Raw genomic sequence first — 20,195 nt, forward strand, 5'->3', positions numbered from 1 at the left:
GGGAGCCCGATGCAGGACTCGATCCCGGGACTCCAGGATCATGACCTGAGCCGAAGGCAGTCGCTTAACCAACTGAGCCACCCAGGCGTCCCGCCCCAATAATTCTATTTTATCCTTAAAAATTACCTTACCAAACATGAAGCTTCCTCTGAACACTGCACTTAAAACTATAACCTCTTTCTGCCCCACACCTCATTTTGTTTCTCTCCACAGCACTTATTCCTTTCAGACACACTATATAACTTCTTTATTTTGTTTATTGTCTCTCTCCACTAGAATGCAAGCTCCATGACAGCAGAAATCTCAACAGTTTTCTTCCCAGCCACAGCCTCAAAATCCCAGAACAGTGCTTGGCACATAGTAGGCACTCAATAAATATTTGTTGAATAAATGAGCAATAACATTCTAAAGAAAAACTAACAATAAAATCTATATTCATTATCCATAAACAAACTTTTTAAAAAATGTAATCAAACCACTGTTGAACTTTTCCCCTTTAAGCCCTATCCTTAGGGGTGCCCGGGTGGCTCAGTCATTAGGCGTCTGCCTTCAGCTCAGGTCATGGTCCCAGGGTCCTGGGATAGAGCCCTACATCAGGCTCCCTGCTTGGCGGGAAGCCTGCTTCTCCCTCTCCCACTCCCCCTGCTTGTGTTCCCTCTCTCGCTATCTGTCAAATACATAAATAAAATCTTTAAAAAAATTAAATAAACCCTATCTTTAAAGGATTAGCCTGTGGTGATGGTTGAACAACTCTGTGAATATACTAAAATCCATTCAGCTGTGTACTTCAAAAGGATGAATTTCATGGTATATACAATGTATCTCAATAAAGCTGTTTTTTAAAAAAGGGTTATAGGGTGCTCATTCTTTAAGAAATATATAAATAGTATGGGGCACCTGGGTGGCTCAGTTGGTTAAGTGTCTGACTTTGGCTTAGGTCGTGATCTCGGGGTCCTGGGACCAAGCCCCCCCCAATCCTCTCTGATAGATAAAATCTTTTTTTAAAAAAATGAATTATTTTACAATAAAAAAATGTATGTATCTTACTTTGTTTTAAAAAAATGTTTATTTGAGAGTGTGTGTGAGCAGAGGGAGGGGCAAAGAGGGAGGGAGAGGGACAAGCCGACTCCACACTGAGGCCTATGCCAGGCTCAATCCCAGGACCCTGAGGATCATGACCTAAGCCAAAATCAAGAGTCAGATGCTCAACCAAGGCACCCCAAAAATGTGTATTTTAAAAGAGAATTTATTAAATACACAACTACTCACAAGCAATGAAGCCAATGACAGGCAAACTAATAAAACTGTAAAAGTCAGAGTTAAAGCGTAAAGTATCAGTTTAAAGCTAGTTACCTCACGCATGGTCCACGGACTACCAGCAATAGCACCTCCAAAAAGCTTGTTAGAAATGCAGAATCTTGGGCCCTACCCCAAGACCTACCAAATCTGATTCTGTTTTTGAACAAGATCTCCAGGTGATTCAGAGGCACTTCTCAAGTTTGAGAAGTACTGATTTAAAGGACTGAGAAAATGTTAACCAGTTATTCCCAATATATAAAACTGAGATCTCATGGTGATAATTAATGTAGCCACCTGGTAATTCCACACTTCATTTCAAGGTAAATGCTAGGGCTCCTAAATTTCTCCTTCCTTTGAATTGTATAAATACTGTAACTGTACAAAGTCATACAGGTATGTCCTTCACACCCAGTTCGTTTAAGACCCAAGGAAACCCTGAAAAACACACTGACACATCTTACCAACAGGAGCCAGCTGACACTACTGAAAACAGACAGACTTACTAGCTGCTGTTGCAACTGGCTGAGCAATATTAGCTGGTGGCTTCAGTTTCATGAGTTCATTCAGACTATTATTTTTCAGCAGATCCTTCAGCTGAACCTGGTCTTTTGAGGGTGCAGAGGTCATGGCATTTCGTACTGCTGGTGCTGAGACTGAAGGGCGTGTGTTTGCAGTAGTCTGGATAAACTTTGTTAAAGTGATGGTCTGCCTATTTGTTGTTACAGGCGGTGTTTTAGTCATTACAATTGTAGATCCCAGGGTTGGAAGCTGATTTATTTGATTCAGCACAAATGTTGTAGTAGATGGAGGCTGCTGCTATAAAAGAAAACCGTAATACATCAGACCACTGAGAAGTACTGAACTCTCTAACGTGGCTTAGATTCACCAACAGGGGAGGCCATTTAAACATCTAAAACTGACTTTAATTCTTACTTAAAAACTGGCACTGTTATTTTTAATTGAATATGCCTAACTATAAACTACCAAGTTAAAACACACCACTTTGAGGGAAAAAAAGGTACAGTAAGAGTGAGACATTTTCTACAATTGTCGGGGGCAGCAAGCATAAAATGGGACTATCCTCAGTAAGCTGTGATATGTAATGATGCTATATAATACAAGGACTAGAAACAGAAAGAATTTCTAATCCCAGCACTGCCCCAACTAGATCGATAACTTTAGGCAGATCACTTCACCCCCAGAGGCCCAGGCTCTCTGGGATCCATCTTCCATTGCTAGCATTCTATGATTCTTGTCCAATGCTTTGTTTGCTATCATACAGACTATACCAATGTTTAGAATTTAAAAGATAAAACCACCAAGCAGAGTTTTAAATACCTATGCAGCATGAACGATCCAGTCAATCCACCAATTATCACATACTGGTGATAATATGGGTACTACCTCTGAGCCTAAGACAAAGCTACATAGCATTTTATTTTTTATAGTTGGGGGTAGAGGGAGGCATTAGGAATTGGACAAAAATGCAGTAAAAAAAGGTCAAAGATTGGGAGGATCACAATGTGTCTGTGACTACAATGGACTGAAGTACAATCAAGATATTTTTAAATTTCAGTCTATTTCTACTTCCTTTCCTCCTCAAACTATTTGTTATTTTTCCATGACTCCTATAACAAGAATCTTAGAGATTACCACTCATCACTCTTATTTTTTAAAGCAGGCAGCTTTGGGGTGCCTGGCTGGCTCAATCGTAGAGCATGCAACTTCTTAATCTAGGGGTCGTGAGTTTGAGCCCCACGTCGGGCATGGAGTCTACTTTAAATAAGTAAAGCAGACAGCTTTTTATACACACACACACACACAATTTATTTATTTAAATAATCTCTACACTCAACGTGGGGCTCAAACTCTTGTGAGATCAGAAGTCACATGCTCCACCAACTGAGCCAGCTAAGCATCCCACCACTTATCACTTTTAAATAAAACTCTCGACAATAATTTATCATAAGTTATAAAATTTTTAACCAGGTTTCTAATAATTTTATATGCTTGGCTTAAGTTAATAATTGCTGTTTAAGGTAAAATCAGAGGAACTCTATATTTAAAGCACAACTACCATTACATAAAAATCACATATACTAACGGACAAAAGCTGAAATCAACAAGGAAAAATGAAATGTGTAGTGGAATAATGTGTAACTCATCTTTACTTCATGAATTTTGTATCATTTACAATAAGTAAATGCAAAAAACTCTGTTTTGTCCTAATTATCTTTTGATCAACGTAACTACAAGAAGAAGGAAAAATGTTTTATCAAATAGGAGCTGAGAGTAGCATATTGGAAAGTAGCAAAAAACAGAACTGGTAAGATAAAACTACTTCATATTACAGGTTATTTTCTTACTATAATTCAAAGCCATTTTAGCAGTCATGCCAAATGTAAATCATTCTTACCCTAACATTTAGTAGTGCTGGAGTAGGTACCGTCTCTGGCTCTGGTTTCACAGGAACTGCTGCTTCAGTCTCCAAACCTAGTTCTAATGCACTAAGTGGCATGGACTAGAGAGAAAACAACATCAGAGAAAGAAATAAAAAATGATGGCAGTGAATTCTGTTTCAAGAATAAAAGATTATTTACTAAAACAAAAAAAATGTCAAGTTTTAGACTCAAACACATTGTAAAATCTCTGATACCAGGTAGGAACTAATAATCTTTGGAAGTGCATCTTCACAAAACTATACTGACAAAGAATCTTATTTTTACTTTCAGAGAATATACATAGTGAAACCTCAGAAGAGGGTCCCTATAAAGTACAAAGACAACCAGTAAGGAGATTAACACGCCTCCCACAAGAGCTCTAAGCAATTCGTCTCTTAAATCAAAGCAGGAAATGTCTTCTCACTGCAAATATTTTCCATCTCATGAGTGAAGACTCATATAAAAATAACACACACATGCTTATTTAAAATTATGTCTTAATGATGCCTGTCTCCATAAGTAGAAATTAAAATTAAGAAACAATCTACCTTTTACAGAGGCTTAGGGAAACTCTTACCTGCTGAACTGAAGGAGTAGGTGTTGGAGTTGCAAGCCCTGCATCTCCCCCATCAATATCAAAGAGGTCATTCGGACTAATTCCACTCTCACTCAAAGCAGCAAGCAGTAAATCTTGCCCTGGCTCCACCATCTTTAGAACAAAATATTTAATATTAACATAAAAAACTTAAAATGCCAATTAACTCTCTTCTAAATACAAACCAACATCTTCTACCAGATCCATCCATTTGATATTTATGAAGAATATGCTACATAGCAGGCAAGAAGGATGAAAGAGAAATAGTCTCTGATTTCAAGAAATTCACAGTAAGATGAAAACAGCAGAGAAATATGTAAATCACAGCAAGAGTGTATGTGTACAAAATGCTGTGGGAACAGAGAAGGAATGCTGAACTTTGCCTGGGGAGAGAGGTTACAAAGATGACTGTGGAACTGAGTCTTAAGGAAGAAACCACCAGGTGGATAAGGATCTTCTGAACAGCGCATTCAAACTCACGGAGATATGAAAGACTTGGCGCTCTTTAAGAACAATGGTTAGAGTAATTCATTTTGGTATGGAAGTTCAGAACAGAAATCTAAGCCTCAGGCAGGTGATGACAAGAGATGCGGAAGATACCACCCACGACCTTGTATACCATGCTAGAGTGTTCAGTTAATCCCACGGGTAGTGGGGGTCAGAAAAGAGTTTTAGATAGAGAACTGCATGACACAGTCAGATTTGTGACTTAGATTATTCCGAAGAAGTATGGGAGCAAACTGAGAATGGGTAGAATAAGACCAGAAGGAGGGAGACATTTTAGGTAACTGCCACAGCAGACCAAGAGAGAGATGATGTGGGGCGCCTGGGTGGCTCAGTCAGTTAAGCGTCTGCCTTCGGCTCAGGTCATGATCCCAGGGTCCTGGGATGGAGCCCCGCATCGGGCTCCTTGCTCAGCGGGAAGCCTGCTTCTCCCTCTGCCACTGCCTGTCCCCCTGCTCCTGCACGTTCTCTAATAAATAAAACCTTAAAAAAAACAACAAAAAAAGAGAGACGATGTGCTATAATAGCAGGGTGTAGAAAAAAGGGGGGATGAATTTCATTAGGAAGGACAATCCATAACACTAAGTTTATTATAAAAGCTCAAAATGGAAGAGAATAAGAAAGACACAAAAAGCATGAGTTGATGCATGATTAGATTTAAGCCAGGAGAAAGTGAAAAAATAGAACACTGAGCCTGGGAGACCCCAAAATGAGTTTATATAGAGTTTAGCGAGAGAAAAATACCTATTTAGGAACAAGCAAATACATTTTATTTAAAGGTTTTATTTATTTATGGGGGCGGGCAGAAGGGGAGGCAGAGGGAGAGAATCTCAAGCAGACTCTGCGCTGAGTGTGAAGCCTGAAGTGGGGCTCAATCCCACAACCCTGAGATCATGACCTGAGCTGAAACCAAGAGTTAAAAGACGCTCAACCGAATGAGCCACCCAGGTGCCCCGCAAATACATTTTAGGTTGGGTTTTCTTGATACAATATATCAAAGTAATTTACCACCAAAATGGATTTTTACCCATTTTGTAAGGGGAAAAAAAGCTTAACAGAACTTTGATTTTTAACGTTTGTCATTAACTTAATCTGAAATAACCAACTTATATAGACATGAAAAATGACTGTACTTGTTTTTCCCAAAAAACTAATTTCATGTTACATAAATAACACACTAATTTTTTTTTTAAAGATTTTATTTATTTGAGAGAGAGAGAATGAGAGAGAGCACAAGAGGAAAGAGGGTCAGAGGGAGAAGCAGACTCCCCGCTGAGCAGGGAGCCCAATATGGGACTCGATCCCGGGACTCCAGAATCATGACCTGAGCCAAAGGCGGTCGCTTAACCAACTGAGCCACCCAGGCGCCCCACACACTAATCTTTAGCTAGTTCATTTGTTCTCAGGCTGTGTGAGGAATTGTCACTGTTTTCATTCTGTCCTACAAAAAGAAAGGTGTTAGCCTCTTTGACCATGACTTCCAACATATAAGAACTACTATTTCAAATGAAAGTATGATATTTAACAGAGAAATCCTCTACTAGGTAGGTCTTTGTCACATAAGCCTATACATCATTTAGAAAGAAGTTCTAGCAGAAACATGAACGAGTTTAAGGTAGAAACCACAGATATCCAGAAATGAAACTCAGGCAGACCTACTGTTTAAAGGGGGGTCTTAAACAGATAGCCCCAAGGAAGAAGAAATAGCCCAAAGATTTCCCCAGAATTTTTCAGAGAAAGGAAAAGTCTATGGAAAAATACGTTGAGCAGGAAGGAGGAAGGTAAGGACGCTGACAGTGACTAAGTATCTTTAACAAGCCTGACACAGTGTTAGGCTCGTTGTGTACACTATGAGACCACAACAACCCCGAAAAAGATAGACATTATAATTTTTTAGAGATGAAACTGAGGCTCAGAAAGCTTAAAGTACCTATACCTACCCAGACCTAGATTGTTCAAATTCCCAAACCCCATGCATTCTCTTTCCAAAGAATAGATCCAGAAGTCAATGTTGCAAACCTAAGTTTCAGTATTTAACTTTGGAATAAACGCCAGTCTGAGGTTAAAATCGGAACGGAGATAGATTATTGGATAGCAAGATGGAAACAGTATGAAGGGACTGAACAGGGGACAAATAGAGGAGAAATGTCCCGATATAGATTTAAAATAAAGTTGATCATTTTTCTAACATAGACACAGCTGACCATACTTTACAAATTATCCTCGGGATGCCTGGGTGGCTCAGTTGTTAAGCGTCTGCCTTCGGCTCAGGTCATGATCTCAGGGTCCTGGGATCGAGCCCCGCATCAGGCTCCCTGCTCAGTGGGAAGCCTGCTTCTCCCTCTCCCACTCCCCCTGCTTGTGCTCCCTCTCTCGCTGTCCCTCTGTCAGATAAATAAATAAAATCTTAAAAAAAAAATTATCCTAGTACATAGTACAAACATGTACCAAGAGAGCTAAATCAATGCTTTAAAAACATTTCAACCAGGGTGCCTGGGTAGCTCAGTAAGTTAAGTGTCCAATTCTTGACTTCAGCTCAGGTCATGATGCCAGGGTCGTGAGACTGAGTCCTGTGTCGGGCTCCCAGCTCACTGGGGAGTCTGCTTGAGATTCTCTCTCTCCCTCTGCCCCTCCCCGCCAACATGTGTGCACACTCTCGCTCTCTCTCAAAAAAATAAATAAATAAATAATAAATCCTAAAACAGCAACAACAAAACATTTCAAACTACATTAAGACCAATGATCTGTGAAAAAAGGGGGTGGTTGTGGCCTGCTTGCTATGGCTAATCCTGACCTAGATTAATAGAACTCCAGAGACTATCAAAATGTCATCTTTTTAAAGTAAATACTGAAAATAATGATTTATTTACATTTGAAACAAAAATACATTGTTTTAAACCAACGACTCCTAAATGACAGACCAAAGAACACTTGGAAGCCAAAGGATCCATTAATCCATTAGATGCACACCAAACCCTGTCTAATTATACTAAAAAAGTACAGAAACATCATTGATGAAAGCCAACAAAAATCAGAGAAGCATTACTAAATTCATGAGAGGTTTTTGAAATGTATTTTCTGAACAATGAGCAATGAAAGTACAAAAATATCATGGAAGGGAAAAATTTGGGGGGAAACTTGGTATTTTTACAAGAAATTAATAGTACAGTTTATAACACTATCAGTGACCTACTGAAAACTCTTTCACAGGTATCATAATTTGAGACCTCTGAGTAGTAACTTAATAATGACAATGTCTTTTATAAGCTATTTTTAAAGAATACTTTATTTATTTGAGAGAGAGAGAGAGCGTGCGCAAGCACACGAGTGAGGGGTAGAGGGAGAGGGATAAGCAGACTCTCCGCGGAGCAGGGAGCCCAATGCAGGACCCGATCCCAGGACCCTGAGATCATGACCTGAGCCAAAAGCAGATGTGTAACCAACTGAGCCAGCTAGGCGCCCTCTTCCAAGCTACTGATGAAAAATATCTTAGGTTTATATACATAATATACACAAACAAAATCTAGAGATGCTTTCTTAGCCAACTGGGTACAAATTCTCTACTTGAACTTTTTTGCAGTGAGAAAGGGAGCAGGGGATACAGAGGAATATCGCTATCTTTCTCTAACTCCATTAGGCAAAACCCTTAATATTAAAAAAAAACCTTGATATTTAATCATTCTCCTATTCTGAAACTATTACAGACTCAAAGAATTTCAGTCTTCAGGCAGAGAGCCCTTAAAAGGTTATATTATTCAATCTTCTCCTCCTCACCCTATAAGATTTATTCTTGAGAAGGAAAACATTTTCACTTTGAACCTACTAAATACAATATAAATGCAAATACTGTTAGATGTAAGAGAACTGTGTTACAGTGTCTACAAAGGATTTCATAGACCTTAGGTGACATTTAACATGTAGCAATCCAACAAACCCAAAAGTTACCAAACCCAGAGTGACCATCTAAAAAAATGGGTGACAAAAAGGTTCCATTTCTATCATAAATACTTAGGAAAATACCACCTATTTCAAAATAGTACACCTATGAAAGCGTCTAGTAAGATAAATAAGAAACAAGGACAAGGTAGTAGAGAGAAACCAAGCCATCCTTGGCAGGAAGAGAATCCTGAGAAACAATAGCCAATCAGAAGAATGAAAGGATACAGTTCCCACTGAGAATACCAACACAGAAACCTATCAACCAGGACAAGGTTCCTCTTGTTGAGACCTAAAGCAGATCTTTACAGCTCCGGGCAGAGATACAAGGGATCCATCTGCAGCAGTGAAAGCACACCCAGAGGCTAGGGTAGACTATGAAGTCAAACAGAATATCTGGGTTCAAATACTGGCTACCTCATGCACCAGTAATAGAATATGGTCAAGTAATAACTTGTGTGACTCAGTTTCCTCATCTTCAAATGGGAATAATAATAGAACCTATCTTATAGAATTGCTGTTGAATAAATGTTATATTACTGGCTATTAACTATTATTTTGATATTAGTATCATGTCGAAAAATAGGTTTTCTCCTACATCACTGATACAACACTATTTCCCAGAATACCAACTCTGTTGGCAATCCACTCAATAATTAACTTCCAAATGAATTCTTTAAAATACACTAGTTCCTGGGCACCTGGGTGGCTCAGATGGTTAAGCGTCTGCCTTCGGCTTGGGTCATGATCCCAGGGTCCTGGGATTGAGCCCCATGTCTGGCTCCTGGCTCAGCGGGGAGCCTGCTTCTCCCTCTGCCTCTCCCCCTGCCCATGCTCTCTCTCTCTCTCTCTGTGTGTGTCTCAAATGAATAAATAAAATCTTAAAAAAATAAAATAAAATACACTAGTTCCTTTTTACCTGTGTCACGTATTCAATTTGTCCAGTTAATCAATTGGTGTGTCTAGAGAAAACTGGTAGACCTCTTTGTATGTGCAAAGATATCACTTAGCAAGTATCTTTGCCTAATAATAAACAGGACTTTTTCTCTTTATTTAACAGCACTAACTATGTCTGACTTTTAACTCAGCTTCAGCTTTGCTTTTACGCAGCCCAGAGGTGATGACTGACATTTAGTTTAAGAAGCTGGAAGGATAATGATCCTCTCAAAATTTTAGCTGATATAGTTCATGGACAAGGTATTTATTTAGTGTCTGAGTGCTGGTTCTTTAAGAACATCAGGAAGAAAAGAAGATAATATGAAGAAGTTCATTAACAAGGATTTTCATTACCTACAAGGGAAAAATCTGTAGTTTTTAACAGCTATTTTTCAAGGGAACGCTTGCTCAGTAAAGTGTGCTTCTCCCTGCTCTCAGTGAGAAACTTTTTATAGGAAGAACGGATTCACAAAGTAACATGCAGGTAACAAAGTTTCAAACATGCTTTACCAAAAAAGCACAAAAAAGAAATGGGGGGGGTGTGTGAAACAACTTTCTTGGTTACCACCGTCATCCAGATCCCTAGTCGTTTTGAGATTTACTACAGGATCGGATTTTTTCTCTTTTAACCCTCAAGATAACGCATGAGTAAATACTAAATGTTATCCTTCTGTCACAGATGAAAAACTGAGGCTTAGAGAAATGAATTGTAACAGGTAACAAAATAAGTGTGGAGCAGAATTAGATACCCAGGAGCTCTGATCCCATATGCCTCCAAGATTCTGTATTCTTAAGCCTATACCACATTTTTCAAACTGGTGGTCACACCACAGTGAGCTGTCAAGTCAAATTCAGTGTATCATGACCAGAATTCTTAAATATTTCAAAAATATTTAGAAACTAACACACAGTGGACCAGAAGAGGGGTTCCTAACACACAGCATGTAAAGAGGATAAACATTATTTCATGACATGAGTTTTTGAGTTCTATGCGTGGATACGTAGTAGGTCACAATGTAAAACACATCTTAACCATACGATGCAGTAAAAAGGTTCTAAAATCATTGCTCTGTGCTATACACTGCTTTCCAAGAATTAAATAAACAAGTGAATTTGCTGGGTTTTGTACTGTATTTTATTCATAAAACCGGAGTTCCTGCTCTTCAAGAGCCTATCCTTTCCATCTACAGAAAATTTCAGTGGTATTCCAAGATTACCCTTAATATTTACCAAGTTCAACCATATTAAAGTTTATCTGTCAGCATAAACAAAGACATTTGTAAACACTTTAAGATTACATCATTCTATTAATTAGCTATATAATGTGAAAACAATTCCTCTCAACAGAAAGTATGCTTTTAAAGGGTTTTTTATTATTTTTTTTTAAAGATTTTATATATTTGGCAGAGAGAGTGCACGAGCACACAAGCAGGGAAAATGGCATGGAGAGGGAGAGGGAGAAGCAGGCTCCCCACTGAGCAGGGAGCCCGACGTGGGACCCGATCCCAAGGCCCTGGGACCATGACCTGAGCCGAAGGCAGATGCTTAACCGACTGAGCCACCCAGGTGCCCCTAAAGATTTTTCATTTATTTGAGAGAGAGAGAGAGAGCGCGCGCGCAAGTGATAACACAAGAGCAGGGAGGAGAAGCAGACTCCCTGCTGAGCAGGGAGCCTGAAGTGGGGCTTGATCCCAGGACCCTGGGATCATGACCTGAGCCAAAGGCAGACGCTTAATGGACTAAGCCACCCAGGCGCCTCCAGAAAGTATCTTTACATCAACTTTAGGGCAAGCAAAGCATGGGAACTAAGAGACTCATGAAGTCAGGTTACTTGGTAAGACCAGACCTCAGATCTGAGTGTTCACCACCTTCACAGGAGGCAAGTCTCAAGTCAAAGCTCAATTTAGAAATTTAAGAAACACCAAAATATATCTGTAGCTTTAATCTTTAAGATGAATCACTTAAAGGAATCTTTACACTTTATACATTTATACTGCATCCTATTAAGCAGTACGTAATTTCAGCAAAGCCCTTAAGTAAAACTGCCTGACACTTAAGAGCATCCAATGAATGAATGAACGTAAGCCACCACTGTAAGCCACCAACTAAGCCCTCCTTTTTAATACTTACCCAGCAGCCAAAGTAAAACCTACTTAGAATTCTACAGACAAATTGTGTGAAATTAAGTTAGATTGGGAGATAAAAATGCAGAAACCGAAGGAAAAAAATAAAGATGTTCTTTCTGGTAAGATAAATTTTGGAAACAACTTTTTTAAACATGAAAATAAACCGTTCTCTTGCTTGCAAAATTACTGTCCCGCAAGGCACCAATAGTAAATTCTGCATTTTATCCTAGAAATTCTATACAAACTATCTTTTGGGCAATGATAATGGTTTTCCCAACAGCTTAAAGAACAATCACTTCTGACTGCAGTAAATACACCGGAAAACATGGAATCTTTTCGCACTGTTAGCTGGTTTGTATCTACAAGTGTTAAGTTTATTTCCTCTAGGGCAAGTCGGGGTTTGACAGCTTTCTGGACCCCCCTGGCCGACTCGGTAGAAGCCCTACTCCGCCTCTAAACGCGGTTGTCTGGAGAAAATAAAACATTTAACTCAACATAAACTGCTAATAATCAACTTTCAAAGGTCAAAGGGGACCCAGTTTTTAGCCTTCCCTCAGCAACACGTGTTTAGTACAAACTTCCGGGTGCGGTTACAATTGGCTGCGCAATTCAATGGATAAAAACGTTGCTTTATTTGACGCTCATTTTCTTGCCAGTTCTTTCCCCACGTTTCTCAACCAGCAACTCCCCAAAACAAAAGCTTCCTACAGTAAACGGAGCCCGAACATAAAAAGGGCTTCGCTGTGCGAGGATCAAGTTAGTGGTCCGCAAACATTAACCAAACAGCAGCACAAAGCCGGGGTGGAAAGGGGAGGAGCTGGATGCCAGGGTCAGGAAAGAAACAATCACAAGGGTTCAGGAACATCCAAATCTCCTCAGCGGTTAAACGGATCCCAAACCACTTATGGGAAACCACCAGCATACACTGGTTTGGGGAACTTCAGATGCTCGTTACACCAAACACCCTTAAAGTAAGCAAATCCCCAACGCCTTTCCCTACATAGATGCTTAGGGTCTAGGAGGCGAGCGAGCTCGAGACAAAATTAACGTAATCACCCGGTGAGGCTTGAAGGTGGCCCCCACGTGTCCCATGTACCGCCTCGACGCCCTGAGAGCAAGGTGATCAGAAAATTGCAGGTGTGGGGTTCAGACTTTCGGCGCCCCTACCTCGTCCCGCACTCGCCCCAAACCGGGAGCAACCCTCGGGCATGAGGACTTTTGAAGGATTGCGGAGCTCACTTTCCTGCGGGTCCGGGACCTCACAGTCCCTGAGAGGAGCGGGGAAAGCAAGGAGGGCGACTCAAGTGGAGCCGGAGCCGGCGTCCGCAGATCCTGCCTCCCCGCCCAAACTGGGTGACTCTGGCCCGGGACAGCGGGGGCCCCCGGGGCCCGAGAGCCCCCACGCGCAGCGACCGCAGGGCCCGGCGCTGACGGGCGGAGGAAGCGAGCGCGGCGGGGCCGCCGCCGGGACCTTGCCCCCAAGAGCCCTGGGGCGCTCAGCTGAGGGGGCGGCGAGAGGCGAGGGAGGCCCCAAGCCGGGGTGAGGTGGCTGCCCCCCCCCCCAGCCCGGCCCCACACGGCCCCCTGAGGAGGGTGGGAGTGGGAGGCTGGCTGTCCGGGAGGGGGACTGTGGAAGCAGAAGAGGGCTAAGAGAAGGACTTACTTTCCCCGCGGGAACCGACGCCGGAACAGCTTCTCTCGGGCGGCGAGAGCTTGAAAAACTAGAGACGACTGGAGCGGAGGCGGCGGTGGCGGCGGCAGCAGCGGCGTCCGGCTCTGCCTACCTCCCCGCCGCCATCTTGACGCCCCTCCCCCCAACCCCCCGCCCCGCCGGAGGGGAGGGGGTGGGGCGACGGATGAGGCGCCGCGCGCACGCAGCGCGCGCCGCGCGCCCCACGTGACTTCCTCCCTCCCCCCACCCCGCTCCCCAGTGCCCCCCTCCGCCCCGCCTCCCTCCTAGGTGAAGGAAGATGATTTCCCCCCCCCATCTTGACCGCCCCCTGCCTTCGCTGCCAAGCACGGACTCCGCCGGCTCCAGCCGACCCGGTACCAGTGGTTGGATCCAAGAGAATTCCGGAACCCAAACGGTCCATTACCGCGGCTCCGGGGTGGGCGAGGGGTGAGGGGGCCGGGTTTCCGAGAAGGGGGAGGGGGGAAGGCGAAGGCCTCCTAGAAGAGTCACGTGTCCACTGCTTCCGCCGGCGCTCGAAAGACCTCGCGAGAATTCCGTTCCCCCTCCCTTTCTGCCCCGCGGGCTGTCGGGAGGAAGGTCTGCGCGCTGGGTTGCCACGAGGAGGTCAGCCGGTGGGCCGGGCGCATGCGTCCTACACCTGCTTTCAAAGTCCGGCTAGGAGGGGCCCGAAGCTATTTTGATAGACCTTTTGGTGTGTGGCTTCGGCCCAGGAAGTTACCTAGTGGCGTCTCTGTTACTTTGGGAAGCTCGTCATTACACAAAAAAAATATTCGCGTGTTCATTGCTTGTTAGGCTCGCTCAAAGCACTTTATTCAGTATGAAACCGCAGTATAACTCGGAACCCCTCTTCTGGTCCACTGCCATTATCATACCCTAAGGGGTGTGAGCAGAATCAGCTCCACTTTTTTTCTGAACTAACTATTGCTCTCAATTAATGATTGCTGCAGAGATCTGTCGCTACCATCTCTCGATTCCCTAATTTCTCCTCTTCCACTTCCTCCTCCTTTTTCTTCTTCTAATTATTATTATCAAATGACCTAACAGAATAAACAAATTAACTTCTTGGTAACCCTTTTGTAAAGTCATTCTGAATGCTGTTTGACTCCGTTGCTTAGGTAATAGGCACGCCTGGGTGATTCTTGCCCCCTACTGGTGGCGCATCCCACTGGCCTTGAGCTGAAAGAAACCCTTGGAGTTTAAGGTGTAAACTCTTCAAGAGAAAGAAGGAAAGGGGGGAGGAAAATAAAAAGTAGTCATGTTAAGATGATTATGAATCTTCCAATTCGGCGTCTGTATACATAAGTATGTATTATATATGTACATACATATAAATACATGCAGACTAATCACTTTACTTCCATTATCTCATTTCATCCTTACACATCAAAAAAAAAACCTGGTAAAAGTAAAAATGATAAAGCTAGTTCCATAAGACCAATGCCCTCATCTGTCTTGTCCATTGCTAGCCACTAGACTAGTTTATGGTCTAGTGTCAGCAAGCAAGCTCTTACAAATCTGTCCATTATGGAAGAAGAAAGAACTAAGGGAAGGATGCAGGAAAAAAAATCTAAAACATTGTAGTTAATGCATCAGTGTCTTCCAAGCTTGGTTGGTACAGTTTAGTTTCCAAGGGACCCTCAAACTCTCTGGACACTAGGACTACGTAAGTACTAGATTCTAACAGTGTAGGTCTGAGCTAGAAACTCCCACCCTTAGAGGTACTTTCTGAGCATCCAGGCTAGATCCTTGCTGCCATCTCTGCATAATCTCCTTCTCTGGGACCCAAGTAAAAGGTGGTGTTTCAGGAGATACTTGCAATGTAACTGTGCTTACGCACACCAATGTCATGCATAGGGTTATTCCCTGCAGCATTATTTGTAGAACCAAAAGATGGGAAACAACCTAAATGTCTTTGAAGAAAGTTAACTAAATTGTGGTACTTTCCTACAGCAAAACAGTTGTTCAAGAGAGTGAAGCACTTCTGCCTCTGGAAATGTGTAGTAACATACTTTGCTTGTGTGTACACATGCAGCATCTCAAAATGACACTGTGAGTAGCAGCTGTTACCAGTGGATGGGAATCAAGCTACTGAGGATCAGAAGCAGGAGGAAGACTTATTGGGTACATCCAGAACAGAGATGCTATTGGAAGCAGATGATTTGGGGGAAAAAAAAATTCCCTGTTAAGGCATGGTATTGACTGTTACAGCTGCACTTTGCACTCCAAAGAGCCCTTACTATGCACCAGGTACTACGTTAGAGATGAGGGGCACAGGGCGCCTGGGTGGCTCAGATGGTTAGGCGTCTGCCTTCGGCTCAGGTCATGGTCCCGGGGTCCTGGGATCGAGTCTCGCGTCGGGCTCCCTGCTCCTTGGGAGCCTGTTTCTCCCTCTGCGCCTCTCTCTCTCTGTCTTTCATGAATAAATAAATAAAATCTTTAAAAATAAAAAAAGAGATGAGGGGCACAAATTTAAGAAAACCAAATGAAGGGCGCCTGGGTGGCTCAGATGGTTAAACGTCTGCCTTCGACTCAGGTCATGATCCCAGGGTCCTGGGATCAAGTCCCGCATCGGGCTCCCTGCTCCTTGGGAGCCTGCTTCTCCCTCTGCTTCTCTCTCTCTCTCTCTCTCTCTCTCTCTCTCTCTCTCCCTCTTTCTCTCATGAATAAATAAATAAAATCTTTAAAAAAAAAAAAAAGAAAACCAAATGAAGGGAGAGACAGGGATGGTCCCTGCCCATATGTCCTTACAGTCTAGTGGGCATCAATCCAAAAATTACACAGAATGTAAACTTGTAGGGGCGCCTGGGTGGCTCAGTCAGTTAAGCGTCTGCCTTCGGCTCAGGTCGTGATCCCAGGGTCCTGGGATCGAGCCCCGCATCGGGCTCCTTGCTCAGCAGGGAGCCTGCTTCTCCCTCTCCCTCTGCCCTTCCCCCTGCTTGTGTTCTCTCTCTCTCTCTCAAATAAGTAAAATCATCATTTTGTTTTAAGATTTTATTTATTTATTTGACAGAGGGAGACACAGTGGGAGAAGGACACTTCTCTTATCGCATCGGGCTCCCTGCTCAGCGGGGAGCCCGCTTCTCCCTCTCCCACTCCCCCGCCTTCTGTTCCCTCTCTCGGCGTGTCTCTTTCTGTCAAATAAATAAAATCTTAAAAAATAAAAATAAATAAATAAATAAATGTAAACTTTTAAGTGTGACATTGCTGCAAAGAAGCTAACAGCCTTTTACAATGTAATTTGATGTCATCAGGGAAGTCAAAGAAGGTTTCCTTGAGGAAGTGATAACTGAGCAAAAAAGTAGGTATTACGTAGGCAAAGAGAAGAGGGAACTGCATTTCAGGAAGAGGAAACAGCATATGCAAATGTTCTGAAACAGGTGGGAGCCAAGCAAGGAGGGACAGTAACAGGGCAAGGGCATCAGTTGTTAAGACATTGTCTCTCAGCTCCAAACCCAAGCTTCCACAGTCTGCAAAACTACATTTCTGCTTTCCCAGCTGTTTCAGTATTTGCTTCCGCAATAGGGAGTGCTGGAGGGAGACGACAAGGCTGGAGGAAGAACGAGTTTCTTGTGAACGTCATCCCAGCAGCACGTCTTCACCCTGGCAGCTGCATCTCCTCCCCATAGCAGCCGCTCTACTCACTTTTCCCCAAGCCTGCAGCACTAGCCTCATGAAACCCTCCTCTCAGACAGGAGGACCAGCAGGAACTTCCACAGGGTCACCCTGTAAGGTCAGAGACACTAGCACCAGCTGAGCACAGCCCCCTCCTTGGAGTTTAAGTTTCAACAGCATGGGGCCCCGCTTTTAGGTTTCTCAGTGACTCCAACCCCTTCCTTTTGCCCCCTTAGGCTGAGTGGCGAGAGCTGCTTCCTGCAGTTGCTACCTCTGTGAGGCCTTAAAGTTCTCTTTTCACCCTTTCAAGTTATGTAGTTAGCCAGTTTAGACCTAGTTAACAATTTTTTAAAAGATTTTATTTATTTATTTAGAGAGAGAGAAAGAGCGGGAAGGGGGCGGGCAAAGGGAGAGACCGAATCTCTAGCAGACTCCCCACGGGGCACAGAGCCCAACATGAGGCTCCATCTCATGACCCTGAGATCATGACCTGAGCCAAAATCAAGAGGCGGATGCTTAACACACTGAGCCACCCAGGCGCCCCCTTACATTAATTTATCTCTGTTCAAAACCTGGTGTGGTTTTTGCCTCCTGTGTGAACTTTGATTGACATAGCAAGTAACAAGGAATTATCAGCAGGATTACAAAAATAGATGAAGGCCATTCTCAAAAGAGCCTTCTGTAACTGAGTTTGGACTTTATTCTGTAGGCCACAGGGAACTCAGAAGCCTGCTATGCAGAGAACTGCTATGGTTGGAGGTGCATTCTAGAAGGATCACTCTGGAAGCAGTGTAACACATGGATCTAAGAACTGGACTGCAAGTATGAGGAACAGAGCGGTGGAGAGAAGAGAAGAACAGAAACTGAAATGGAGCAAAATTGTTGAGCAGGGGGTACCTGCGTGGCTCAGTCATTAAGCGTCTGCCTTCAGCTCAGGTCATGGTCCCGGGGTCCTGGGATCGAGCCCTGCATCGGGCTCCCTGCTCCGCGGGAAGCCTGCTTCTCCCTCCCCCACTCCCCCTGCTTGTGTTCCCTCTCTCGCTGTGTCTCTCTGTGTCAAATAAATAAAATCTTTAAAAAAAAAATTGTTGAGCAAAGGAAGAGGGCCAGATTCAAGAAATATTTGGGAGGTAAAGCCAGCAACACATAGTGGCTGGTTGGATGGGGGTCGTGGGGAGGAAGGAGTCTAGAAAGAAGCCTCAGTTTCTCCCTTTGGTACCTAGGTAGATAATAGTGCCATAGCTGAAACTATGACTTCAGGAAGACAAACAGATGTGAAGAGAAAAACAATGAGTTTAGCTTTAGATACTGTGGAAAGTTTTGCTTATCTATTGCTATGTAATAAACAACCCCCAAACCTAATGACTTAACATAACAACCATTTTGTTATTTCTCATGATTCTGCAAGCTGGGCTGGGCTCAGCTGGACAGTTCTGCTGGTCTTGCTAATAATATTCACTTGTGTGACTATAACTAGGTGGGCTCAGCTAGGATGCTGGGACCACTGTATTTCCCTCTCCATGTGGTCTGTGATAACTGAGCAGAGATTTGAAAAGTAGGTATTATGTAGGCAAAGAGAAGAGGGAACTGCATTTCAGGAAGAGGAAACAGCATATGCAAATGTTCTGAAACAGGTGGGACAGTAACAGGGCAGTTGCCTCATGATTCTTACCTGGTGGCTCTGAGCTCCCAAGAACTCAAAAGCAGAAGCTTCTAGCCTCTCTTGAATTTTAGCCTTGAGACTGACACAGTGATGTTTCCACCACGTTCTGTCAATTAACAAGGCCACACAAGACTCAAGGAAAGACAACACAAGAGTATGGGGGTCGGGGGAGGCGCCTGGCTGGCTCAGGTCAGTAGAGCGTGCAACTCTTGATCTTGGGGTTGTGAGTTCAAGCCCCATGTTAGGTGTAGAGATTACTTAAAAATAAAATGATCTTTAAGTTAAAAAAAAGGGGGGGCGCCTGGGTGGCTCAGTTGGTTAAGTGTCTGACTCTTAATCTCAGCTCAGGTCTTGATCTCAGGGTCATAAGAGCTCAAGCCCCACGTTGGGCTCCACACTGAGCATGGAGCCTACTTAAAAAAAAAAAAAGTATGAATGGTGGGAGGAATTGTTCATTAGAGGCCATGAAAGTAAGTCTATCTTGAGGAATTTTAGGGGGCCAGTGCGACATCCAATTGGAGATGTCTAGCAAGCAGTTGGGAGTCTAAGCTTGAGGATCTAGACAGGGATTAAAACATGAGAGAGGGGGCACCTGGGTGGCTCAGTCGTTAAGTGTCTGCCTTCGGCTCAGATCATGATCCCAGGGTCCCAGGATCGAGCCCCGCATCGGGCTCCCTGCTCTGCGGGAAGCCTGCTTCTCCCTCTCCCACCCCCCCCCCGCTTGTGTTCCCTCTCTTGCTGTCTCTCTCTCTGTCAAATAAATAAATAAAATCTTTAAAAAAGAAAACATGGGAAAGGATAAAACTAGAGAGAATACAGAGAGAAAGGGAACCAAGGGCAGAACCCTAAGGTTGTATATCTAAGAGGTGAGCACTCAGTGAGCCTGATGAAGGTCGGTCAGAGAAGTCAAAGCAGAACCAGGGAGAAATTACATCATGGATGCCAAGGAAACAGTTTCAAGGACGGAGTGGCCAGCAATATCGAATGTAGCTGACAGCACCAGAATATGACTAAAGCATCTATTGGATTTCTCACAATGGCAGACATCATAGTGGACAGAAGTTTTTTGTGTTTTTTTTTTCTTTTTGAAGACTTTATTTTTTTTTAGCAGTTTTATATTCATAGCAAATTTAAGGGGAAGGTACAGACTTCCCATATACCCCCAACTCCCACACATGCACAGCCTCCCCAATTATCCATATCCCTTACTGGAGTGGTACATTTGTTACAGTTGTGCTAGACCTACCTTGATGTATCATTATCACCCAAAGTCCATAGTTTACCTTAAAGTTCACTCTCGGTGGTGTACATTGTCTGGGTTTGGACAAATGCATAATGACATGCATCTATCACTATCCTAAAAATCTGTGCTCTGGAACATGTTGTTTTT

General features: G+C 43.2%; 1 protein-coding gene and 1 long non-coding RNA gene across 6 annotated transcripts in view; one reads left to right on the forward strand and one right to left on the reverse strand.

Annotated features, from left to right (window-relative positions):
• The window catches only part of SBNO1 (strawberry notch homolog 1), a 58,262-nt gene extending 44,555 nt beyond the window's left edge, over positions 1 to 13,707 (reverse strand). The window contains exons 1-4 of one of the 4 annotated variants that reach the window (XM_025889626.2): positions 13,501 to 13,707; positions 4,318 to 4,449; positions 3,716 to 3,820; positions 1,803 to 2,115 (exon numbers count right to left, since the gene is read on the reverse strand). In XM_025889626.2, the coding sequence (XP_025745411.1) occupies positions 1,803 to 2,115; positions 3,716 to 3,820; positions 4,318 to 4,449 (550 nt within the window). In that variant the 5' untranslated portion in view covers positions 13,501 to 13,707. The remainder of the gene's footprint in view (positions 1 to 1,802; positions 2,116 to 3,715; positions 3,821 to 4,317; positions 4,450 to 13,500) is intronic. The other 3 variants (XM_025889624.2, XM_025889625.2, XM_025889623.2) reach the window with 3 other exon arrangements.
• Positions 13,708 to 13,756: 49 nt separating this feature from the next.
• On the forward strand, positions 13,757 to 18,227 carry LOC112837514 (uncharacterized). 2 transcript variants are annotated; one of them, XR_003211756.2, is made up of 3 exons: positions 13,757 to 13,945; positions 15,481 to 15,579; positions 17,852 to 18,227. It is a non-coding gene; the product is annotated as an uncharacterized lncRNA (long non-coding RNA). The 2 variants fall into 2 exon arrangements; XR_003211757.2 differs by having other exon boundaries at positions 13,759 to 13,924.
• The last annotated feature ends 1,968 nt before the right edge of the window (positions 18,228 to 20,195 follow it).

Source organism: Callorhinus ursinus, unplaced genomic scaffold, assembly GCF_003265705.2.
Source record: "Callorhinus ursinus isolate GAN/ISIS: 27379988/994484 unplaced genomic scaffold, GSC_fseal_2.0 scaffold41, whole genome shotgun sequence".
Lineage (NCBI taxonomy): Eukaryota > Metazoa > Chordata > Mammalia > Carnivora > Otariidae > Callorhinus > Callorhinus ursinus.